This window comes from Rhipicephalus sanguineus, chromosome 2, assembly GCF_013339695.2.
Source record: "Rhipicephalus sanguineus isolate Rsan-2018 chromosome 2, BIME_Rsan_1.4, whole genome shotgun sequence".
In the NCBI taxonomy this organism is placed as follows: domain Eukaryota; kingdom Metazoa; phylum Arthropoda; class Arachnida; order Ixodida; family Ixodidae; genus Rhipicephalus; species Rhipicephalus sanguineus.
In genome coordinates this window covers 111,827,102-111,853,925 of record NC_051177.1, presented here as the reverse complement: position 1 = coordinate 111,853,925, position 26,824 = coordinate 111,827,102, and the positions used below count along the sequence as shown (strand labels likewise).

Below are 26,824 nucleotides of genomic sequence, written 5' to 3'. Positions count from 1 at the left end.
AAACAGGTAGTACATAGTGTGCGTGTCTTAACTCAAGGGTAAGGGATCGAAGTGGTCACTCGTTGTTTTGTTATCTTACTGGTCCAGGTATGCTAGGCATCCTATGGGTGTTGCCATGGTTCCTTCTCATATCCGAAACGCCATCCAAGCATCCGGGGGTGTCAACGAGGGAAAAGATCTACATAATCGACTCGCTTCAGACGCAGGAGCACATTCCTTTCTCGGTAATTCTTCGTCGGCATTTCTTTTTTTGCCTGTTACACTTAGCGTAGGTTCTAAGGGTAAATAGGACATACAGGTAAAAGATGCCTGGCAAAGCTGACGTGCGAAGCAAGAGCAGTTCTTGGATGAGGCCATGAGTGAGATGGTTATGACACAAAACCAGTATTGAGTCGAACCGGCTGCCTCCTGCAATTGCAGCTGAAATGAATGCGTCGATATTTAAGGAATTTATTAAAAATAATAGCAATTTGTGGCATTTCTCCTAGCGCCTTTCTGTTCTCGGAAATGTATTTGATTTTTATTTTCCATTTTCTTTGTTACGTTGCGTTTTCTCGTTTTTGTTGTCCCGCCTCTTCTGAGGCTTGTTGCCTAGTCACGTATTTACAGCTTATCTGTTCTCATGTCAATGTCACCCCCTCATGATGTCACCACCCAGGTGCCACAACGATCCCAGCTACTTACAGGAAAACCTTCTGCTCTTTCAATGAACCAATTGGAATTAACTTTCGGTAATTATCCTCAGAGTTAATTGACTTTTATGTTCAGTAAACTTGTGCTCCGACATCATTTGTAACCAATATTACTCTCAACTCGAACCAGAACAGTTGATTTCGTACCAGTTTTATTTTTTACGAGACTTTTTCTGAACATTCGGAAAACGGGAAGTAAGTGCTCGACCGGAAGTGCTTGGAAGAAAAACAAGAGTGTCACTCGTTGCGCGCGCCGCTAATAAAGCCAAAGTCTAAAAGCTAAGCCTAAAGCTAAGTCTAAAGCCAAAGCCAAAGTGGTCTAAAACCCTCGTGCAATTTTTCTGATGAATTTCTCCTTACTTCCATTCATCGCGAGCAGCAGCCGACCAGCGTTCCGATGCGCTCCATCCTGTCTTCGGGTCCCGTGTGGGCCATTCTGCTGGCGTCGTTCGGCCGGACGTGGACCTACAACACCTTGCTTCACATCATGCAGTGGTACTACAACGATGAGGTGAGGGTGCCTTTCGTTGGATGCCGCTCTGTGAACGTTTCAGTACTCGTAAACCAGGCCCGTAGAGAGGAGGGCGGGGCGACCCCCCCCCCCCGAAACATTTATGATACATGGTGTTTTACCGACAATAAATAATGAAAATAAGCATTTTTCTCAAATAGTCAAGGCTTTCAGCAAGTGCCCCCCCCCCCTCCCACCCCCCGAAAGAAATTCCTGGCTACGGACCTGTCGTAAACGTAACAGCATTCGCGAGCGCCAGCCGCCGCGACGCAGACAATGGAGTCTGTAGCAGGGAAGGAACTTTTACAGACTCAAATAGCATCGATTCCTGTTTTTGGCGTAAAGGGCGCGCATCGTAAGCTCGGGCCGTGTGGCACAATAATACTGACGAGTAGCGATGGCTGCTGCCTTTTTATTCCAAGACGGCGGCACTTCCTGGCATCTCGCCACAAAGAACTGCGTTGTTGAACTCCTTTCCATGCAAAGCACGAGGGGGAAAAAGGGGGGTGGGGGTGGGGGGAGGGTATCTATTGTTAGCACATGAGGAATAGAATGTGCGCATACGCCATTCACGTTTCGATGGCTCAGCTGCTCTCGGGAAACGTGACATACCTTTCTGTCAAAAATATTGCAAGAGACACGACGGTGGCCGATGAGAGCAAATAGTCGTTTCGTGTGTGTGCGCGCGCGCGCGCGCGTGTGTGTGTGTGTGTGTGTGTGTGTGTGTGTGTGTGTGTGTGTGTGTGTGTGTGTGTGTGTGTGTGTGTGTGTGTGTGTGTGTGTGTGTGTGTGTGTGTGTGTGTGTGTGTGTGTGTGTGTGTGTGTTTATGTAACTTAGCAACGTTCTTAGCGCTGTGCGCTTAGCGCTGTTCTTAACTTAGCGCTGTGTCCTTGTCCTCTCACTCGTCTGTTGCCTGTTTTTTGCGCTAAACTACGCTATGACTGTGTTTATGTGTGTGCGTGCGTTAAAGCTAATGAATAATGACTATGCAATGAATAACCATCGATGCGATCGTGCCATTCACATAGACTGCGTCGGCCATCATTCTACCAGTCAACTGTGCGCGTCAACTACAGAAACCAAGCTTCGAGTATCAAACACTTCGACAGTCTATCAGCAGCGCCTGCAGGCGACACTACTTCGGTGACGGTGGCGTGTTCACTTTTCTGCCGCGCTGTAAAGCATTGCGGTCCTAAGCTCATCGTGATCAGAGTTCTGGTTTCGCGGTGACCGCATGCTCCATTCGCTGACTATTAACACCACCAAAACGGGAAATGTCGATTCGAATGAAGGAGGAAAGGAGATTCAACAAAAAGACGAGAAGAAAGCTTCAGCACGCGGGTTTCGGACGAGGGTGGGGTGATTAAACGGTAATAAAAGCTTTATATAGCTGAGGACATCGCCTTGAAGTGTGGCCTCACGAAAATTAAAATCGCAATGCCGCGAAGCTTACCCTCAAGGCATCATTTATGGTGCCATGAAGCCACACCTCAAGGCGCAATGTGTATATATTAAGCACTGTTGTAACATATCGAGAAGGCGACATACAAACACTGGTTTATTGCGCGCGAACGTGTGCCCATAAAAGTGGGCGTGGAAAATGAGAGTGTCCGCTAGAGCGTTCCACACAAGTGTTTCTTCACGAACACATTTCTCCCAAGCCTCGCAGGTCAGCCCACTGTCCCGAGCCCGTGCACGCGATCGAGGCATGCGTCGCGCTGCCACAAGAAGCGCGAGCAGGCACGAGACATACACTAGTTACACAGCGGCTCGCTGTTTCCCTCGGTAAAAAAATGACGCCATATCCACGAAGTGAATGATGATTGAGGAGCTGGCTCGGAGAAGATCGGGAAAACCCGTGAATCTTCCGTACAGGTCCTCTACTGTCTTATAAACACGTCACATGTTAAAGTAGCGATTGTGGTCAGGTTGTTGTCGAACCACAAGGGGTCGCAGACCTTGCAGCTGTGGCCGAACGTGTGGTCGAGGAAATCGCGCTTTGAAGCGTGCGTCGGCAAGACTTCTCTTTCGCGCGAGCGTGCGCATGCTACAGTTGGCTACGCTATATGTGGTTTTGCCTGCGTTAATATCATCATCAAGGCGCTCGAAGAACAAGAGGAAAAAGACCTCTTGTTCGCGCCAGCAGCGCCTGTAGCGGTCGCCTATGGAACTAAGGTTACGCTTACGCCGCGGGACTTTGCCCCAGCTTAAGAACCTGGCGAGCCAGCTCCTAAAAGCATATTGGGAGCAGTCTCTGCGGCACTATGACTCTGCTGCTACATAAAAACAAAATCGCAGTGCGCGTTACATGGAAGAATATGCTATAATCATTGGTCTCGAGTTGGGCAAATGTAACACTTCGCTTCTGGCCGGAAAGCGAAATATCGTGTTTTCGCCGATAGGAGGCAACGAGACAGATCACTCCGCCTTGAGGTGTGGCTTTCCTGTACAAATAGTCGTAATGCTGTAAAGCCGCTCCTCAAGAAAAATCGCTACTGCTCAGAAGCCACGCCTTAAACGGACACTAAAGAGCAAAACAATTTTTCTCACATTAGTAAAGTACTCTTTCACGATACCGAAAACACCACGCTTGCTGCGAGAAGACGCTCAGTAAGTGAGAAAACGCGCAAAAACAAAATGTGGGTGGTGACGCCACCTTCAAGTTTCCGAACCATTCGCCGTGACGTCACATGTTTTGACGGCGCCTACTAGGGCCGACGTACGCGATTTTTCGAGGTCGATGGATCTCAATGAAATTCGCTTGGTACGTTCCTTTGCACGTTTCTGTCATTTATGCCAAATTACAGGCTTGAAACATGCGCAGATTGTTTGCAAATCAATTTTAAAGATTGTCTGTAAACTCCCTCCTGGCTTCCCACAATTATTGGCAACATTGCGTCTGTGACGTCAGTATTGGGAAGGCGGCGGAAGTGACGCAGCCGAAAGCACCGCTAACTTCGGCGCTTCGGCCGCTACAGCGAGCGTCTGCTGTGCACAAGGCAACAGACAGCGTTGGTTTGGCCGGCGCTTCGCTGGTCGTCCCGGCTGTCACAGTTTTCATACTCCGCGCCTGCGTGACTGGAATGCCTTGCACGACTTCCGGTTTGTTCGTAACAACGTCTACGTCACGGTGTTAGAAGTACAGGTGGGACGACGCAGCACCGGCGCCATGCGCTCGCTGCGTCGAACTTCGGTTCCTCCGCGACGTCACGCCGCGAGATGGCAGGAGCAGTCAAGAGGCTCACAGCGGCGCGCGCCGGCCTCTCTTCCGACAACGCCACGGTGACGAAGCTGTTGTCGCCACATTGCTTCCTCGTTTTATTCTTTTTGTGCGATGGCAGGTCATGCTATTCGAGTGAGAAAGCCGTGAAATGGGCCGAAAGTGTTTTGTGCCGCGGTGCAGCTCTGTGTACAAGACCTGCACTGAAAAGTCGATTTTTCTGCACCCCGATATGCGGAACGCCTGAATGTTTTGCGCCATGCGATTCCGCGCAAGGACCGCGTGCTGCAGTCGACTGATTACGTGTGCGAGAAGCACTTCGAGCCGAGGTACATAACGAAGACGTGGGAAGCAGTGTACAAAGGGCACGTTCTTGTGAGCACATCACGAAAGGCGGCTCTGGCTAATGACGCCGTGCCGACGAAGTATTGAGTTCGTTTTGAGTTCATCGTCTTGAGTTCGTCCACGCCGTGAGTTGGCCCGTTTTTTTTAACACCTACGTGCGTGTGCAGTATTTCTCTCTCCGTGCGAAAGCTACGCTTGTTAACAATGAGAATATCTGGGGTTTTACGTGCTGAAACCACGTTATGATTATGAGGCACGCTGTAGCAGAGCTCCACAAATTTCGGCGATGTGGTGGTATTTAACATGCACTGACATCGTAGAGTACACTGGTCTCTAGCATGCCGCCTCCATCAAAATGCGACCGCCGCGGCTGGGATCGAACCAGGGAACTTCGGTCAGCAGCCGAGTACCGTAACCGGTGTACCATCGCCGTTGACTGGATACGCTCGTAAAGACTCCGCACACCGCGATCGACGTGTTCCTTGAAACACGAAGTAGTAACGCTGTCTTCGGGTGACATCGCCGTTGACTGGATACGCTCGTAAAGACTCCGCACACCGCGATCGACGTGTTCCTTGAAACACGAAGTAGTAACGCTGTCTTCGGGTGACTATGCGAGACATAAACAGTGAAATATATTCCTCAGTTGGCAACAGAGAAGAATCGGAAACATATATCCACCATTCATAATGTCTCCCCTTCTCGCAGTGCCAAACCAGGATGCTTTTTCATATCCTTCGTCGGTGCCTCAAACTTAGCTGCTGGCATTCGCTAAAAGTCAGTATTTTATGCACGACCAGCTAAAAAGTCGTATTCGTGACACATTTTTTTATCCGCGATCAACGACCGCAAATTACTTCGAATGTTCGCGACAGCAAAGACAGTATTTTCTGTTGTAATACTACGGCTAATGCGGTACTATCTAAACTATACTTCTACAAATAGAACTAATTTTTGTCATATTTCAGCGTGACGGCACTGTCATATCTTTAATTGTCCGAATGAGGAAAGCATATGCTGAATTTGCACCGCCAACCTTCGCGGTGGCAAATTCAATATATTCATATTTTCTATAAGCGCGAAGGACACGTTACACAAACGAAGCACACGGGACGTGTAACGTGTCCTTCGCGCTTATAGAAAATATGGATCAGTACCAACTAGCCCGATCTCAGTGTCTTCAATATATTCAACAGGTAACGGCTGTATCGTCCAAATTTCGATTTATTCGAAGCTATTATTTATTTATTTATTTTTGCCCTCGTTATAGCGCGAACGCACAGTTTTTTATTCATTTCGAGGGGCGGTCGCGGCTCCGAAGCGACCACGCCTGATACCGCTCTTGAGCCACCAGTAGTGTAGCGCCATCTAGGGCCCTGTGAACCAGACGCCACAAACCGCGGACAAAAGTTCGCCGCTTCCGGAGGCGCCGTCGGTCCACCTATAATACTTCTAACACCGTGGTCTACGTCATACGTAGACAGTACACTCGGTTGAGTTTCGGTTTCGGTGTTGCGCTTATTTGCTTATTTAAAATTATTCTCTAATTTGCCGAGTATTTCTGCTGTGGCATACTTTTCTTCTTCTTCTGGCACGACGCACTTGGGACATAAACTAGTAGTGGGTAGTCTGCTGTGGAGAAAGAAGAAGTAGTTGAAACAATGGCGGAGATACAATAATAAACCGCGCTGTGTTTTCGGAACCGCGTTTCAGTGTGCTATATTTATTGGTGACCCGGACTACGAACGCGACCTTCCATGGAGCAGCGTGAGCATCTCGACGGCCTCAGCCCTGGTACCGCTGCCACTGCACCTGGCCATGTACCCTCTTCCGGCGTTGTTGGAGGTACTACTACCATAACGCTACCACAGCTGTGGCTTGCCGATCCCTCCTTATGGTTCATTCAAGTCGAGAACAAGTTCCGCATTCATCGCATCACGTCAGAAGTTCGCAAGCATGAGCTCCTCGTTGAAGCGTTGCCGCCACAGGCAATGGCCGAAATACGCGACATCCTCGTGGGCCCGCCTGGTGACACTCCATATACGACAGTCAAACAGGCTCTTCTTCACCGACTCGTTCCGCCTAAGCATCGGCGCATTCAGCAACTTCTGTGCAACGAAGAGCTCGGGGACCGCCGTCCCACACAGTTTCTACGTCACCTGCAGCACCTGCTTGGGGACCAGCCGGACGGCTTAGAAACATCCATACTACGTGAGTTGTTTCTACAGCGTCTTCCACCTACCGTGCGAATGGCTCTTGTCCCAGCTCAGGATAAGACGCTGTCGGAGCTGGCAGAAATGGCCGATGACATGATGGACGTTGCTCCGGCAGTCATAAACGCTGCCCACACCTCTCCGATTTCTGAAGCAGATTCCCTTCGAGAAACGGTAAAAGATCTCGCAGCTGAAGTCGCTACCTTGCGTCTGCAATTGCTGAGCATTCATAACTTAAATGACCATCCTCGTCCACACCGACCATCTCTCACGTCGCCTGCTCCGCAACGGCCCCTCCACCAGCCCGAGCACCGCTTTTCACCGCAGAACACATGCTACTATCACCGGCGTTTTCGTGCCGCGGCTCGCAGATGTGTGCCACCCTGCTCATGGCGCATGGGAAACGCTCCGGCCGATCGTCAGTAACAGCGGCGGGCGATCAAGGCCAAGCATCAAGCCGCCTCTTCCACATCACCGACAGAACCACAGGTCTTCGCTTGCTGGTGGACACTGGAGCAGAAGTCAGCATAATTCCAGCGTCCAAAACTGACCGGCGTCTCCGCGAGAAGTCTACTCCTTTACAAGCGATCAATTCTTCGGTCATCGCAACTTACGGACAGAAGTCTCTGACCCTTGATCTCGGTCTCAAAAGGAAACTGCAGTGGTTATTTTGGATAGCAGACGTACGCTACGCAATCTTAGGCGCCGATTTCTTAAGGCATTTTCATCTGCTCGTGGATATGAACCGCTGTCGCCTGGTGGATAGCTATACCGGCTTATCGGTCAATGGTTTTCTGTCACGCGCTACGGCCCTAAACCCCACTTTCGTGAAACCGCCTACGTCACCATATACAGCTCTGCTCAACGAGTTTCCGGAGATTACAACGCAGTCTCCAATGGATAAGACCCCCAAGCACACTGTGACCCACTGCATCGTAACGACAGGCCCACCGGTTCACTGCCGCCCTCGCCGACTTGGCCCTGATAAACTTCGCATTGCTCGCAACGAGTTTGAGCATATGTTACAGCTGCAGATCATTCGTCCGTCATCAAGCTTGTGGTCGTCGGCGCTACACATGGTTCCCAAGAAGAACAATGACTGGCGGCCCTGTGGTGATTATCGGGCTCTCAATGCAGTCACCGTTCCAGATCGATACCCGTTACCCAATATTCAGGACTGTACTGCCTTTTTAACCGGCACAACAGTATACTCGAAGATTGATCTCGTGAAAGCTTATCACCAGATCCCCGTTGAGCCTTCTGACATTCCCAAAACTGCAATAATTACCCCATTTGGGCTCTATGAGTATTTACGAATGCCCTTCGGTTTGAGAAACGCAGCTCAGACATTTCAGCGTTTTATAGACGAAGTCACAAGAGGCTTGCCGTTTTGTTTCGCCTATATCGACGATCTTCTCGTTGCCAGCAAGGACGCTGAAACGCACAAGGCACATCTACGTGAGCTTTTCACTCGACTGCGTGATTACGACCTTGTCATCAATGTAGAAAAGTGTCAGTTTGGAGTCTCGGAGATAGCATTCCTCGGACATCAGATCACTAAAGATGGCATCACTCCTCTACCTGACAAGGTTCAAGCTATCCTCGAGTACCCGCCTCCCACGTCCATACGTAGTCTGCGACGTTTTCTCGGACTCGTCAATTTTTATCGCCGCTTCATCCCTTCATGCTCTACACTGCTGCCAGCCTCTGGAAGCACTACTCTCGACTTCGCAAGCCGAGTCAGCCGCACTTTCCTGGGACACGGTCGCGGATCAAGCTTTTTCCGCCGTTAAGACCAAACTCGCCCAGGCCACCCTCCTGCATCACCCTTCACCAACTGCTCCCACTAGCCTCATGGTGGACGCTTCTTCAGAAGCAGTTGGAGCCGCTCTTCATCAATGGATCAATGGTGCATGGGCTCCAATTTCCTTCTTCTCCCGCAAGTTACGCGACACTGAGCGCCGATACAGTACTTTCGGACGGGAGCTCCTCGCAGCCTACCTTGCGGTGAAGCATTTCAGGTACTTCCTTGAAGGGCGACAATTTGCCATTCTTACCGACCACAAGCCACTTGTTTCGGCTTTACGTTCCTGCAGTGCCACGCACACTCCTAGAGAACTTCGGCACCTTGCTTTCATTGCCGAATTCACCACAGACATACGTTATGTAAAAGGCAGTTTTAACAGTGCAGCGGACGCTCTCAGTCGTATTACCATCAATGCCACGACAGGCACCACCGACCTTTCATTGTCTTCGCTCGCGGAGGCACAGGCATTAGACGATGAGCTTCCACGACTCCGATACTCTACTTCCCTCCGACTGGAACAAGTCAACTTTCCCGACGACGACGTTACGCTCTGGTGCGATGTTTCACACAACTGCACTCGTATCTATGTTCCTTCACAGCTGCGTCGTGCTGTTTTTGACACCCTCCACTCCATCTGCCATCCAGGCGTAAGAGCTACGCAACACCTGGTCACTGAACGCTATGTCTGGCCGCGCATACGCGCTAACATTCGTGACTGGGTTCGCACTTGCACAGCGTGTCAGCGTATCAAGGTACAACGGCACACCAAGCCTCCATGGGGAAAATTCCCTCTCCCTGATGCACGTTTCGACACCATTCATTTGGACATTGTCGGGCCTTTACCTCCATGTCGGGGAAATACGTATTTGCTTACGTGTATTGACAGGTACACTAGGTGGCCTGAAGCAGCTCCAATGCCTGACATCACGGCAGAAACAGTTGCTCGTACCTTTCTTGCTACCTGGATTAGCCGTGTCGGTGTACCATCAACGGTGACTACCGATCGAGGCAGACAGTTTGAGTCAGAGCTTTTCACCTCTGTCACATCTCTACTGGGTTGTGCGCGTATTCGCACAACTGCGTATCATCCAGCATCAAATGGCTTAGTGGAGAGACTCCACCGTCATCTAAAAGCAGCACTCGCCTCGCAGCCTCACGCCGAAGATTGGGTATCACACCTCCCTATCGTGCTTCTCGGCCTGCGTTCAACACTTCGGCCAGAACTTGCCTGCTCTGTAGCCGAGATGGTTTATGGCTGCACACTCCGTTTGCCTGGTGACCTCGTCAGCCCCGTTACTACGCAGAGTGTTTCGGATCCATCTTCTTTCGTCCAGCGTCTGCGGGTTTTCATGCAAAACTTGCGCCCATCACCAACTTCAGCTCATACTAAGAACGACGTTTTTCTGCCGGCAAACCTACAGACATCTTCACACGTTTTTGTTCGTGTCGATGCGTCTCGCCGTGCTCTTCAGCCTCGCTATGACGGTCCTTTCCCAGTCATCAAGCGTTCTGAACATCATTTTACAATCCTGCGTAATGGGCATGAAGACACAGTCAGCATTGAAAGGATCAAGCCGGCACCCATTCTGACAAGCTCAGTCTGACCATTTTTTTTTCTTCAAGTGCCCACGGCCACTTGTCTGCAGGGGGGGCCTATCTGTGGCATACTTTTCTTCTTCTTCTGGCACGACGCACTTGGGACATAAACTAGTAGTGGGTAGTCTGCTGTGGAGAAAGAAGAAGTAGTTGAAACAATGGCGGAGATACAATAATAAACCGCGCTGTGTTTTCGGAACCGCGTTTCAGTGTGCTATACTGCTATCGGGCCCGTATCAGGAGCGTCTCAGGAACATAAAAGCACCATTACTTTGACATGGCCATAAAATCGACGGAGTTGGCATTTAAAGGGGCCCTGCAACACTTTTTGAGCAGGGTCAAAAAGCACAGCCAATCGGTAGTCGAGGCTCCCGAGAACACGCGAGCCAAATATTATAGCGAAGCGAGCGGCCTGGAATTTACAATAAATTCTCAAAGTCAGCTGAAAATCGCTCCCTCTTCTCTCGACAAATGATGTATTAGTCCGCAATATATGACGCGATTGTCGGCAGTTCCACCATTGGCTGATGTTTTAATCACGATAACACGCTCATTATTACCTTCGTTGTTAATTTTGAGTTCAATAAGTACATAATATGTATGTTTATATTGTGTTATGCCGTTAAAACACCGAACAAACATTAATATTAGCACTTCCGGTCTCACCGACAGCTCGTCTGCTCGTAGTTGCGTGGTTGCGTTTTCTTCGCTATGCGCAGTGCCGAAATCGTGAATATTTCTGTGCTTTTGACCATCGCCGGTTCCCGTTGAGAGTGGCAGCCGTTCGAGTGTTGCCTCGTCAGCTGGAAACTGCATCGTCGGCACGTTCTCACGACCGACCGAGCCAGCGGTGCAGCATTTCTCCGATAACAATGCTGGCGCCGGCTAGCTTAGGATATCTGTGCTCGCAGTATGGCGAGAGTCCCGTTCGCTGTCTGTTCAGTATGTCATCGAGCCGTACCTCGGCGTATCCTCACCGTTGTCTCACGTTCCCGAGAAACCGCGACACAGCAACCAAGCAGACTCGCATTTTCACGGTAGCTGCAGACAGCCGGGGGATGGGTCCGCGCCGGCCCGATGCCCCACGATCCTTTCTTCTAGTCTTTAGTTCTTTGTTGTCAGCCCGCACTCGCTGTGCGCCCGCATTCGAAGAGCAAACATCATCGAAGTACCGCCACTGGGAGAAGGGTGCACGCAGCTTTGCCGTGTTGAATACGATTCAAGCAGTGCGACGAGGCGGTGTATCGGAGTGTGGGTCGAAACCCATCTCAGCTGTCATTTGTTCCAAACGCGCACGCAGGTTTGCGTCCATGGTTGGCAGAGTGATGAAAACACTACGGCAGTTCGAGGTGCACACCCAACATTGCCAAACCGACTCGCAGTTTTCAAGCACGCGCGATACACGGTGCGATGGGCTCCGCTCGATGACGACCACGCAAGCCGACCGGAAGTGGCGCCACAGACTACGTGGTTGCGCCGAGACGCCAGAGAGAAAAAAATAATGAAGAAAAAAAATGCCGCCGGCGCTGACGTAACTCTTCAACGCCTCCTCGCACCTCCGTCCTCCCTCCCTTCACGCCCCGCGCAGCTTTCCGCGTGCTCGCGGCGTTGAGTGCAGGGAGAAAGCTGCGGAATGTGTGATCTCTATAACTCGTTAACACCACTTAGACTTGACGGATTCGAAAACTTTTTGCGGCATATGACTCGTGAAGAGTCATACGTCAATAATGAGACTATTCCAATATAACTAAGAAAGGTGTTGCAGGGCCCCTTTAACGGTAAAAATAGAGTACACTGTCCTCTGAGAGGGCCATAGAGTTAACATAGCAAGTTTGGGTTTTTTTTTTAAGCCGATGACGCCAAAATACGATAACTTCACTTTGAAATCCCTGACGTAACGCGAGGAGATTTCGGCGCGAAATTTAAAAATGAAACTTTGAACTTAATTTTCTCCTCTGCTAATAGAATTATGATGGCGAAATTAACGACGTTAGATGTCTCAGAGCACAATTTATCGATCTAAACCGATTCATTTTTTTCTCTTTAGTGTCCCTTTAAGAGAAAGCCACACCTTAATGCGCTCTTTGCGATGCCTGTCGTTGCGAGGAGACGCTACACCACGTCCTGTGCGACTGTCCGGCATATAATGTTCAGAGACAGTCACTGGCGTCCGTAATAGCGCGCCTAGACAGTGGACAAATGTCTGTTGAAACAGTTCTTGCATGCCGTCAACAGAAGACATCACAGCTGAAGGCGACGAAGGCACTGCTGAGGTTTTTAAGAGAGACGAACTTGGACAAGCGGCTGTGACAGAAATGTCGCGTAACACGCAAGAGTGACCAACTGATTCTGTGTGTGCAGTGTGATGTGATATCTTTCTATCTTTCTCTCTCCCTTTCCTCTCCATCTTTAATCTCCCCCACCCTGTCCCCATGTGTAGGGTAGCAAACCGGTTGTCCCATACTGGTTAACCTCCCTGCCTTTCCTTCTCTATTATTTCTTCTCTTCTTAATGCGATTGTATCTCTGACCTTAAGGCGAAATTTGCGCGTAGTTAGTAAGCCGATTTTACAGCTGTCAAATGAAAGATCATGGTTCGGTTTACATTCCAATAAACGAGGAAATAAGGAAACCTAACTTCGGAAATGGCAATAGTTCATTTTAACAGCGAAGCTGTTTAAGCCGGTCGTAAAAACTTTGGTCTGTGCAAGAAGGTGCATGTAAAAGGAACTATCATCATCATGAACGGTTATGTGCCACATAAATTGGACAAATTCTACTACTCACCGCTGGTCTACAAAAAATGAAGAAGGCAACAGACGGGCGGCAAACACCAATTAAGATTTCTAGACAGACGTACCCAGTAATTGAGAAAAGCTTTCATAAACTGTCGGGATTAACCCAATGATAAACACCGTGGCCGCACGTTTCAGTTTCGCTGAAATATCTGTACGGAGTTCCTCAGCGATACTGCAACGAGAGAATACTAGGGAACGGGAAGGGCAACGGCGGCTGTCAGAAGACTCCAAGCGATGGAAGCCATACGCGAACGACGACGTGCCCGTATATCTATGGGAGGTGCAAACGCTCGGTTTCAGCGCAAGTTTCTGTCTCTGGAATTTGGACATTCGTGTCGTGCCTGTGGTTTAACTCGAACTGTGGTTTAACTTGTCTTTGGTTTAACTCATATTGGTTTTAACTCGTCTGCGATTTAACTGCGCTGATAAGCAACCTAGAAACAACCTAGCATCACTTAGCTAAAACCTAGCAACAACCTAGAAACAACATAGCATAACCTAACTAAACCCTTGCAACAGCCTAGCAACAGCCTCGAAGAATTCTCCTGTAGAAGCAACCATATTACACTTCAGAATCGTCCAGCTTCGACGTTTTCAAGCCTTGCGCGACTTAGTGCAAGCTTTGCCATTTTTCTTTTATCGTAAACTTCAGTGATGAATCGCATTCGTGGGGCTTCTCATCTTCGAACGTTCGTGACGTTCGTGACTAAACGTTCGCCACGTTTCTCAACATCGCTCTGCAGTTTTGGCTCGAAGATTTAAATAAGAAATCACTGGTTTCATTTTTTTCTGAACAGATCCGGTACGCAAAGGAGATCCCTTACTTCCTGATGATGGTATCCGTCGTGGTCAGCGGCTTTGTCGCCGACGGCCTTCAGGAGAAAAACCTTATGACGACGTCGACAGTGAGAAAGACATTCGGGGGCACAGGTGAGAGCCACTATAGCACTGAGTTCACGTACACTCTGTTCCGGTAAGACGAATGCTTCGTTTCCACGACGTATCTTTGAGCGCACGGCGTCCTTTTTAGGAGCACGAAGTCAGCAATGTCGGATGGGACGTCGTGCTAGCTACACTATGTTATGTGTGGTGGACACACTGAATTGTCTAGGTTTCACGGAGGAGTCTCGTTTTATTTAGATGTGAAAAGAAAAAAAAAACATGGGAAGGTAGGCTACGTAAGAGCCGGCTATACCATCAATATGATAGTAGTATTGAAGAAAAACACAAACAAAAACAAGACTGGAACATATAAAAAAATAAGAAAAAAATGAAAAATAATCAGAAGTGCTATGTACATATACGCTATGTGGCGCATAAACAATGAGCAGAGTCTAAGGGTATCATTCTTCCCTAGGTGATGTGACGAAACAAATAACACAAAACTATTGTCGAGGGCTTGGGCCATTCAGAACTCACCATAATTAGCCAATGACGTCTTCGAAATATTGCATAACCCTTTTCTGTTAATAACCTAGTCCCAAGTCGACCGAATGCAAATATCAGGACGTCTCAATGACGTACGACAGGAAATTCAAGCTGCTCTTTTATTTTCGCGTATTCTCAGCGCAGAGGAAGAACTCAGTTTTGTTCGCCGATAAATACAATTCACCGCGATTTCTTAACTTAAAGTGCCTTCTAATGCCTCTTTGATGCCTTGAGCCCACGCATTTAAAAAAGGTCACGAAAGCTGTTTGAAATTAAAGAACATCACCACGTAAATCGCTTCACGCAAGCTGTGTTTGAATGTGCCTTGCACAAGCTAATCCGTCGGTAATCAGGGGCAGTTCTGTGACTCTTGAACCGCCTTCTTATACTGTTTCCGTCGTCCATATTTGCGCTGGAAGCTCCGTAACTGTGCCGACAAGTAACGATGCCCGTATTGTACCTCCCTATCATGTACCGTTGAAGTTTCATACAGAGATCACCATGTAGCGTTAAAGAGAATTGCAAAAGCGGAAATGTAACGACGGTCTACCAGCAGCAGCGTATGCCTCAATGTGAAGGAGTCACTTAAAAAAACAGTGTCGCTGCGAAACTTACTCTTCCCGCGCGCCAAACTGCCATCATACATTAGAATACAAGGCACTTCTTGGCGTTTTGTGATTCTTCATAACTTATAATTTACAAGCACTAGGACGACAGGGGCAAGAAAGGGCACAACACGAGCGCTTACTCACAACCATAGGTCGGCAAACTAGCTCATGAGTCGAATCACTCATACTCACTCAGACTCTGATTGGGCTGTGAGTCTGAGTGTGAGTGAGTCCGGGTGAGTAATATTTTGGTGAGTTAGAGTCCGAGCGAGTCTGCCTGAGGAAAATTTTAGTGAGTCTGAGCCCGAGTGAGTCCTAAGCACAAAATATATTTCTTGAGTGGGTCTGAGTGAGCTCCACCTTCTATTGCCGACCTATTGGCCTATATACTCATCTTCAGCATTGCTATCAGTCTTATATCGGCTTACGTTTATACCAAAGTCTATTCACACGAGCGTTCATGCGCTACCTTAATATTTATTGATCAGAGGCGTGAGCTGGGGGGCGGGGTGCCATGAACTCCACCAGCAAACTCTTTCACTGGAAGTTCTTGATGAAATATCTCGTGTGAGTCGCGTGTTTCATAAAAATGTCCTTACTGGATTGAAACCACTGATAACACGTATTTGAATGTACAAGATCAAAAGGCGTATCATAGTGCACCGATTATGTGAGATATTGGTGTTAAAGAGCATTGGCATCATGATCGAAAAAGCTAATTTTATGCTAACGGACTCGTGAGTCGACCCTCTCAGGCTCACTCAGACTCAGGTCAAGCCGCGAGTCTGAGTGAGTCCGGCTGAGTAATATGTTGGTAAGTCTGAGTCTGAGTGAGTCCGGTTGAGAACAAGTTTAGTGAGTCTGAGTCCGACTGAGCCCTCAGAGTAAAATATATTTCTTGGGAGAGTCTGAGTGATCTGAATTTTTTTTTTTTTTTGCCGACCTACTGCATTGCTTCAAAAGAAGATATATATCCAAACCTGATCCTCGCCTATTCCCGTGCATGCGCACCATTAGACAAAGCAAAACGAAGAAGATACATAGGCATGCGCTCTCCCTCCAATTACCTCCTCTCCTCGAGCAGTGTCAGTTCTTTGCGAGATATGGCCAAAGATGGGTGACTGATGCAGATGGACACTCTGGTGTTAATATGAAAAGCTCCCGCAAGTTCGCGCGTTGTGCGATCTCGGTGTTCTAACAAAATTTAACCAGTACCAACTAGTTCGCCTTTCGTTTTGCATCTTCGTAACTTCAGCGTTCAGTGTTTGTGTACAAAGCGGGTACATGCGCACGTGGTGGGTTACTCTAACCACGGATATACAAAGCGCGTGGTCCGCCGGTCGCGCCGCTTGATTTAAGCCCGCATGATCTGGCTGCTGCAGATGACCTTCATGGTTAAATGCGAGCCGTGTTGAAACGGCTGGTGTCTTGACTGCGTAACCTAACTTCTGCGTGCTTTCACAGACTCTCAAATACAGCAAATACCCGGCAGAATGAAATGCTAGATTAAAGGCTTTACGCTGCGTGTGTAGTGGTACATCGGAATAGTGCACTTTTTTTTTTTTGGCGGAGAATCTTCAAGAAACACCACGCAGAAATCTTTGCGAACACCAGACCATCCACGAGGGCTCCACATACTACCTTACCTCGGAGAGGGTGGAACGGAACGTTTGTAAAAATAGCAAGAGTACAAAATTGGGCAAGTTGGTAATGCATAACTGATCACGAAAACACACAAGTCTGAAAAACCATTTCGTGTCATCGTATCAGAAAATGGCACGTGGCAAAAATGTGTAGCAGTGTTCTAGCAGAGTAAGCTTGGCCTTTTAGCAGTAGACGACCCGTTTCTGGTCAAAAATTCCGGTCAAGTTCTGGATTTCATCCGACCTCGTTCTAATCAGCACATGTGCGCATTTTCCATTGACGTAAAAGACCTTGATTATTCGCTGCCTCATGAATCACTTCTTTGTTGCGTGCAAGAATGCATTGATAAGTTAGGTAGTATAGCGTTTCAGAACAGTGCTGGTGTTCCGTCTAGTAGCTTTTAGAACTTTCATCCGTTTACTTGAGAGCTACATTTATCCAATGGGACGGGAAGCCCCACCTTCAAAAGGAGGGTATATGCATCGGGTCATGTATTGCTCCAATCTTAAGTGACTTGTTTTTAGCCAAGCTTGACAGAACCGTTTCCGGCGACCTATGTGACTAGCATATCACGCGCATTTTTAGATTTGTTGACGACCTCCTCATTCTTCTTGACTGTGACCCCATGTCCTGTGCTCTAGACATCCTCAATTTCATCAAGGAGCGGTTTAAGCCCCTCTTGTTAACTTACGAGTTGCGAACTAAGAACACTCTAAGATTTTTAGACATAGCCTTTACTTTTCACCAAGACCACACCTGTTGGAGCGTACCAGCCCAGGAACAACAAACCTCTGCTTCGGTATCATTCCGCCCACACAAAACTCGTTAGAAGAGGTACTGTAAACCTGTGCTTTCGCAATGCATTAGAAAAGTCTTGCCCCCATCTAATGGCAGCCAGTTTTAAAGAGCAAGCAGAGCGACTTTCGAAAGCCGGTTACCCTTCTCACATACAGGTTTCAGTCGCGGAATGTTTGGTGAAGAAGCTTCAGCTCTCGGAACAAGCGCTCCCACGTGTTGAGCCAGTAAGGCCTCAGAGGCTTGCCGTAGTCCCGTATCTACATGGAGTCTCCCACAACTTGAAAAAGGTTGGGGAGCGGGCCAATGTGAAGGTGGCTTTTTTCTGCCCCGAAAAAGCTGTCGTACTTGTGCACCAAGGATGTTTCAAATGCAAAACGAGGTTGCTCAAAAAAGCACAAAATCTCGTTCGTCACATGCACAGCAAATGCAATCTATCAGATACCTCCTTCATGCGGCAAGAAGTATATAGGACAAACTGACCGCTGTATTAATGACCGGCTCCGGGAACATGCTTGTAATGTCAAGAATGGTCGCGATGGTTTCTTGGCATTGCACTGCAGCACGTGTGGCTGCAAACCGCTTTTTCATGACACCGTTATCGTGGGAAAAAAACTAGAAATAAAACGACAAGAGAAATTATCGAGGCAGAGAGGATTTGTAGATTAGGGCTGAACTGCATCAGCACTCCCTCTCTCGGGCTTTGTCAAAAAGAATTGTCTTTCCTGAGAATGTAAGATTTTCGCGCATGGCAGTTGTGAGCTTCTTGAATGATTTGTTTGTTTTTCGCATTTCGAGAGTATATATGTGTACGCTCCTTGAAATACACCTTGTTGGAAGTAAGCGCTCGTCTTCGTCCCCCTCTCTTGTCCTGTGTCAAATTTTGCGCTACGTGATCAGTTTGTAAAAATAGCTGTTGTGTGGGGTTGATTGTTCGGCTGCCGTGTGCAGCTTGCCGATCTCTTGTAGGTCTCCAAATCTACCCAACTCCAAATCTGCATTTGGAGTAGATTGTACTCCAAATGCTCTAAATCGTTAGGCGTTTGTATAAACACAGGTGGGGTTGGCGCTACTGACGTGGTCGTAATGCGGGCTTTGACTTCGGGATTGCTTGTTCACTCATGAGGGACATATTTCCCATAGTAGAGCGTATAGGGCTGTGAAACGTTTGCCTTTGTTCTAAGCGCAACGTACTAGCTCCTGGACAGCTTAACGCTCTCCCATTGTACAGCGCATATAGTATTCTAAATCGCCCACTTCTAAAGCGAAACTCTATATGGCTCTAATCCCAGTATTTATTCGTGTGCGTCGACAGAAAATCTGGGCCAATCTCGAAGGCAGCGAACTCTGGCAGCGCGTCTCACTAAGTCGCTAATGTATGCAGTGTGTGTATGAATCGAACCTCGGGACTTCGTGTCCGTCAACAGAAAATACAGGCCAATCCCGAAGGCAGCGCCGTCTACAGTTTTACTTGCATTCTACCACCGCTTGTTAGCATTTACTAGTGTTAGACTGCTAGCTAATAATGGTTATCCGCTGTTATAACTGGTGTGCCACCCCCTGGCTACGCCACTGCTTTCATGTGTAAAACAAGATACCACTCAGCGACACACACAAAAAGTTTCGTCGCGATACACTTATGAATGTAATTTCTAAGAAATAAAGTTTTGGCACAGTGCATCTGATTGTCTTGCTGTCAGTCATTTCATGTAGAGCATTGCTCAGTCGTTCACGGCTACGTCACGTTGAAATGGATCATGTCCCACATGTCTGCTGGCCAACCGCCGTCACCACGTGCATTGGGGCCCACATATATATCCAACGCTTCTCCGGTAACAAAAGAAAAAGAAAGAAAAGTTCACTGCTTTTTTTTTTTTTTGCTGTTTCATGAAAGTATTGCGCACACCAACTTCCTCACTGTGTGAAACTTCCATTTTTTTTTACGTGCAAGCTGTATATAACCCTGCCGGTCGTATATCCGTTCGCAGAAAACTCCTTTGCGCCCTCTGCTGAAGAATTTAGAAGCATTAAAGTTGAACCCCTCGCGCCCTCTTTGGAATGGCGGACAAAACTAATGCAGTACGGTGAAAAAAAAAAACACTCTCTACAGGTCCTGGGGTTTGAAGCCGGGCCTCCATGCTCTGAAACGAAGTGTCTCAACCACTACGCCACACACCCGCGCTTGCAGGATGTGAATACATCTCAACGATATGAATATCTTGTATTTTCTAGCACGCGTGGTTAGGACTCTCGAAAGGCAACGGCTTATGTAAGCCCTGGAAAATAATGTCTTTCTAACAGTGCACTTGTGTTTTAAAGTGAAGCCGACTTTAAGGAGATGGGCGTCAAACTTCGTTTTCGTCTGGCTTAGTCTTAGTCTGGCAAACTTAGCCTGGAAAAAGGAAAGAGTGTTCCACACTCGCCGTCATGGCTAAGAGCGGCGCTTCCTAACACTCCCAGGGTTTGCATACGCATAAATACCCGATAAGTGGACGAGGGGACGACCGCCGCTGTTAGCTCGGTTGGTAAGAGCATCGGGTGCGTAATACGAAGGTTTCAAGTTCGGTCCCTGCCAGCGGCAAGTTGTCTTTTCGTCCACTTTACTTTCTTCACATCTATATTACAATTGTCAGAATGCACTTAAAACAGCACAATTAACGTCCCCTATACCTTCACTGGCTTCAATATCTGCTGGTTTTCATTAAGGTTGTGTCAGGCAAAGAAGCGAGCCCTCGAAAATTCCCTTCCTTCATTTAGTCGTTGTAAGATGGCTTTTCCGCATTGTGTGTTGCGGTGAAGTCTACTCATAACCTCGGGGGCGGTGTCGTCGTCGATGTGTCGCGCTGTACTCTTTACGCTGGTTTTAACGCCGTCAATGGGCACGTTCACAGCCTGGACTTAGGTACCAAATTGGCCTCCGCCATGTCACCTGTGTGTCGTGTGCTAAACAGCTTCGCTGGTCATTCACCTCTACATAGTGTGATGGCTCCTAACGCGTTTGAAAATGTGGTACAATTTTTAGAAGCCTTCTTCCAGCTTGCGCGTCTGTGGCACAGATAAATGACGACGAGCACAGCCTGCCAGTTTTGATTCGCACGAATCACCTGATCTTGCCAGCAGCGTTTGCACACTAAGTCGCCGTGACAGCTTAGAGTCTTAAACTGGTGCGCTGCGGGTTCGATTCCTGAACACAGCAGCCGCATTTAGATGGGGGCCAAATGCAGAAATACCCGTGCACTTGGATTTAGGTGTATGTTAAAGAGTACCACGTGGTTAAAATTAATTTGGAGTCAACCACTACGGCATTCCTCGTAATTATATCATGGCTTTGGCACATAAAACCCCAGATCTTACATTTAGCAGGACAAACAATGATGGAAGCCTGTTACAACTGCCTTCTATGTAGACACTGGTACTTAATAGAACACGAAAGAAACAACAACGCAAAAAAGTTCTAGGAAAACTTCGTGCTGGTTCATGAATTCGAACAACACTTTCTACAATGGCATAGATATTTCAATGAGCACGAGTGTGGAACATTACCATAATGCAGTTGATTGTACTGGTTAATTAAGAGCACAATATAGAAACTTCCAAGTTCAGCTTGATATCAATACGGCCATTCGAGCTGCCACCTTCTTTTTGCACGTTGTATAGAATTACCTTCGACGCCGTTCCGCTCGGAGGTCACGAGAAACGCCTGGCTCATGCGCGTACGCAAAATGGTCGCAGTTTGCTCAGCTCGTCGAGATCCGGCTGTAGCCCACGAAATGGTAAAACTGGAGCGCAAGTTAGTATCCTCTCCTTTACCAAACTAGGCTTGAAACTCGAAGTGACTGTGCGGTTGGCAAGCATTTACCAACAAGATGACATTTAGCGTTGTGGGGCATAATAATAGCATGACCAATATGTGCACAAATGCGGCTGTTGGAGCACGCGTTGACAGAAAAGCTGCCCGCTGACGACGCGGTGTGTTGTTTGCTCTGCAGGTTTGCTGACGGAGGCCGTTCTCTTCCTGACGATGGTGTACGTCGGACCAACGGACTTCGCCATGGTGCTCTACTTTTTCGCCATGTCCATCCGAGAGCTCGCAGTTGCGGGTACGTTGCGCGACATGCTCAACGTAGGCGAAGTTGATTTTGCACACGAGCATACTGTTTAACTTTATACTGAGGACATATCAGAATGTTGTTCTCGACAGTAAAGAGAGGGAAAAAACGAAAGAGAGATATCCACGGGCTTAAAGGGACCCTGCAATACTTTTTGGGCATGGTCAGAAAACGCTGCCGATCGGTAGTCGAGGCTCCTGAGAACCTGTGAGTCAAGCATTAAGTGAAGCACGCGGCCAGAAATTTACAATTAATTCTCAAAGTCGGCTAGAAATCGCTCGCTCTTCTCTTGACAAATGACGTCATGATCCAAAATCACCGCATCATACACACAAGGTCCACGGCCATTGAATGATTTGAACATCGTGAACTGGATAGTTAACGTGGCAGCCGAGAGATGCCGCAACGCGCTCCCGATCACGTTGAAAGTGTTCTAAGAACAAAAACAAAAAACATGGCTGATCCTCCTTTCATAGGAATCGGTATAACACGTACGAAAGTGAAACGTGTCTTCACAGGGGTATGGATGGATGGATGCGAAACTTTATTGTCAGTCCTGAGGTGCACGACTCAACGCGCAGCGGGCCGCTCCCACGTTGGGACAGTCAGGCCAAGCCCGACCGCCGCATCGTGGGCCCTCTGGACAGCCCATAGATGAGCCCCGACATCGGGGCTCTTCATAGCGGATAGCCACTTGTCTTCATTGGATTGGTCCGTGCCCCGTAACGAGGGGCAACGCCAGAGCATGTGGTCTAGGCTAGCGAATTCGTTGCAGTGCCTGTAGGAGCTATTGGGATAAATGTCGGGATAAATTTTATGTAATGAACCCGGGCTGGGATGCGAAACCGTCTGGAGTAACCTGAGAGTCAATGCCTGCGCTCGATTTAATTTCTCGTTAGGAAGGGGAAAGTCTCTTCTGCCGAGATAGAAGTGCTGCGTAATTTCGTTGTACGTGGTCGGATGATCTATGTTCTCCACAACTGCGGGCCGGCGAGGGAGTTCTCCAGGGGTAGTTTAGCGTTTATTCTGCATTGTTTCGCGACAAGGGCGAAGGAATGAGTGCTGTAGCAACAAATTGTAATGTCGCGCGAAGAACAGCAAGCAGCTCGAAACTTGCAGAGCGATCTAAAGCAGAAAGGATGCACGAAAAGAACATACACAAGACGAACGCGAACACCTGTCAGAATTGTTACTTTTTTGTGTGTGAGCAGCGCGCTCCTTTCGGAAACGCGGCCGCTGCAGCGAGCGAAGTGACTTTCGTGCTCTCTGTAACGTCAACGGAAACTTTCGGTGAAAGCACAAGACGTACCAACCACCCCGATAACGAGCCTAAACACGCGCGCACGGGAGACACCCCCTACAGAAGCGCGCTCGCATCGCTACGCACGGGGCGACGGCCTTTAAAGGGACCCTGAAACGGTTTTTTGAAGTTTTGAAGTTTTGAAGTTTTGTCTCTTTGTCAGCGTTTAGGCAAGAGCATCCCCAAATCACTTGCACCAGAAATTAAGCGACGCACCGTGTACCAAGGCCGCTACGGACAATTATATCTATTCCCTCCTCCTCACCACTGCCTTGCATCCTCAACTCACAGACACACGGGCATCGCCGGCGATCGCAGCGCTCTCATGAGCTCACTCGACGGTTTGAGCTTCGCCCAGTCATGACCTCCGATATTGCGCGCCGACAGCTCGCGCGCAATCTGGGAATCCCAGTGTGCCTGGCAGCACGCCGTCTGGCAACAAAGACGAAGCTCGCGGAGTGGTTGATATCTGCTCCGACAGGTGCCGCCACACTACCAGCCGATCTTATTTTATTCTCCTGTACGGCGACAACCTGCAAAAGCGTGCGGACAAACAAAAAGAATTCGAGAACGATCACCGATAAGCGCAAACTCGGGAAAGTTGGTTGTGTCTTCAGGAATGAAGTTACAGCCGCAGACACGTGGATCGTGGCGTTGAACGGATAGCGAGAGTGCGACGCTCATTGCAGCGACGAGCTGAAGGGATTCCGCTTGCCAGATGCCTCACAAACATTGCACGATGTCGCAGCTTTACAAGTCACCAATTGCTAGATATGTGGTACACCACGGCTAGGGCAATTCATTGTGTCCAAGAAAAGAAACCTCGAGATGTCGCTCAGCTCACGTGAACACGGAGCACGTTGTAACACAGGCAGACGACGCTCGCTGCCCACAGGAAGTTCAGTGACGAGGACTGGACATATCCAATCAGATCAGCCGCCTGCGTGACGTCGCGCTTCCAAGACGACGCGCACTGGAAGTGGGCGGTTTGAAAACGCGTTTGGCTGAGCCGCTGTGATCGGTGGGGATTCGCAGCTTTAAAGCCTTGTAGTAAATTACACAGTTTACGCACAGAGCTCAAATCAGTCTGTAAATGATCCTTTGGAATTGCTCTACCGGCCCAATCTGTTCGTACATCTGTTCCCAAGCATCTGCGACTGGCCGTGCTCCAGGAACTTCACGACGCTCCTACTGCTGGACATATGGGCTTCACTCGGACTTACGATCGCGTGAGGCGCCGCTTCTTCTGGCCCGGTCTCTATCGCTATGTGCGTCGCTATGTTGCTTCTTGTGACCTGTGCCAGCGCCGGAAGACGCCTGCTTTGCCTCCCGCTGGTTTGCTTCAACCTATTGAAATCCCTACAGAGCCATTCTTCCGCGTGGGCCTCGACCTACTTGGCCCGTTCCCTATTTCTACCAAAGGCAACAAGTGGATTGCCGTCGCCACAGATTATGCAACAAGATATGCCATTGCGCGTGCGATACCGACCAGCTGCGCTACAGATGTTGCCGACTTCTTACTCTACGACGTCATCCTACACCACGGCGCCCCTCGCCAGTTACTCACGGACCGAGGCCGTTACTTTTTGTCGAAGGTCGTCGATGACCTGCTCCGTTCCTGTTCTACCGAACACAAGATCGCTACCGCGTATCATCCTCAAACGAATGGGCTCACCGAACGCCTGAACCGCACTCTAACTGACATGCTTGCCATGTACGTTTCCGACGATCATCGTGACTGGGACGCCGCTTTACCGTACATTACTTTTGCTTATAATTCGTCCCGTCACGACACCGCCGGATTTTCGCCATTCTACCTTTTGTATGGCCGCGACCCTGTCTTGCCCTTCTACACGTTGCTACCCTCTGACATACAATTCTCAGCGACTGATTACGCCCGCGATGCAATAACCTTGGCCGCCCATGCCCGAGAGGTCGCTCGTCATCGCCTCACAGCATCGCAAGTTTCTCAAAAGCGACGCTACGATCATCGGCACCGAGAACCACAATTTTCGCCTGGTTCCCTTGTCCTTCTCCGGACGCCATCTCGTCGTGTCGGCTTAGCGGAAAAACTCCTTTCTCGCTACTCTGGTCCGTACAAGATATTGCGCCAACTGTCTGACGTGACGTACGAGATCGCACCAGCCGACGTGTCTTTGCTACCTCAGGTCACAAGCGATGTTGTTCACGTCGCCAGACTCAAGCCTTATATACCCACATTAAGTGATGTGCCATGATTTGCACCGGGACGGAGCTAAACCCGCCGGGAGGGTGATGTTGCGGTGAAAAGAACGAGGAAGCTGGCCCCAGATTAGAGGAAGACGACGTCTCTTACCGCCGCTTGAGCACCAGCTGTATTTATCGTAAAATACCAACTCTGCACTCGTGTGCCTGTTTTCTTCGTGCAACAATATCGTCAGAATCTTCTCAGGGTCCCTTTAAAGCGTGCCCTCGGTGCCCGTCGTGCCATCTCGCTAGTCATAGAAAGAACACGCTGACGCCACCGAGCTCCGAGTACCGCCAACGGTAAATGGTGTATATAAATAGCTGGCTGTTAGTAAGCTGAAGAACTTACGCTGCGCGGCCGAGTGGTTTCGTGCCGCGCGATGCGGAGTGAGGGGTCGTAGGTTCGACTCCCAGCAACGGAGCTTTTTCTTCTAGTTTTTTCTTTGCCATCTGTTAGTGTATATTTTACAACGTCATATCCGTGACGGAAATACGTCAGTGGAGCCGTGGTGGACCCCGGCATAAAACACCTTCGTGTTAAAAAAACAACAACAAAGCGTTCAAGTTTGTGACACGCGGCGACGAACGGACGCAGCTACTTGCCCCCTTGTACTCTCCCTCCCCCGCCTCGGCCTGGTTGTGAGTGTGCTCGCTGGTACGAAAGGAGAGAGAAAGCGCTTAAAGTGTGCGACAGCTCCCTGTAGCTCCGCTTGTACTTGACCAGGGGCGTAGCCAAGTGGGGGGGGGGGGTGGTTGGGGGGGTTCAAACCCCCCCGAAATTTTTCAATTTTGCTTGCGTATATATACGCGCACACATACAAACGCACGCACGAACATACATGAAGTATGGTTGAACCCCCCCCCTCCGAAAAAAATTTCTGGCTACGCCCCTGTACTTGACGGATTCTAAAATTTTTTGCGGCAGTCGATTCGTGAGTCAATAAAATCCCTTGATGAAGTCATTCGATGGTTACATGGAAAAGTGTTGCAGGGCCCTTCTGACACATTAGTCTTGGGACATCTCACCTTACACACGGGAAAGTATTTTGTAGTTTCATTATCATTGTTTATATTATTGCTGTCGTAACTGTTTTTTTTTTGCATGCCTATGACTTCGACATAGCCAGACCTAGCAGGGGCCCATCTTACATTGTTTCATATTTGCCCCATCATTTACCTATGATTAGCCACAACCACGTGAACAGCGCGGGAGAGGTACAAGGACAAGGGACCGACGAGGACTGGCGCTGACTTCCAGCGAACATTTATTAGCACGATGTATGAAAAACGAAGACGAAATAGCACACGTGATCGCAACTCATTCACTTGGGCATGAAGACAGGAGGTAAAAGAGGAACCACCGTTGTTGCTGTTATCATGGTTCGTGTTTCACTTCCTGTCTTCATGCAGAAATGAATGAAAGGTGATCCCAAGTGCTATTCTGTTTTCTTTTTTCACGTATCGTGTTAATAAATGTTCGTTGGAAAACAGCGCCATTCCTCGACGGTCTCTTGTCTTTGTGTCTATCTCGT

At 48.8% G+C, this 26,824-nt stretch overlaps 1 protein-coding gene across 2 annotated transcripts in view; it reads left to right on the top strand.

Moving 5' to 3' along the window:
* Window positions 1-26,824, top strand: part of LOC119383518 (vesicular glutamate transporter 3) — a 108,931-nt gene that overhangs the window by 63,911 nt on the left and 18,196 nt on the right. Inside the window, exons 8-10 of one of the 2 annotated variants that reach the window (XM_049412552.1) lie at window positions 1,072-1,203; window positions 13,980-14,112; window positions 21,647-21,757. In XM_049412552.1, the coding sequence (XP_049268509.1) occupies window positions 1,072-1,203; window positions 13,980-14,112; window positions 21,647-21,757 (376 nt within the window). The remainder of the gene's footprint in view (window positions 1-1,071; window positions 1,204-13,979; window positions 14,113-21,646; window positions 21,758-26,824) is intronic. The other variant, XM_037651689.2, reaches the window with a different exon arrangement.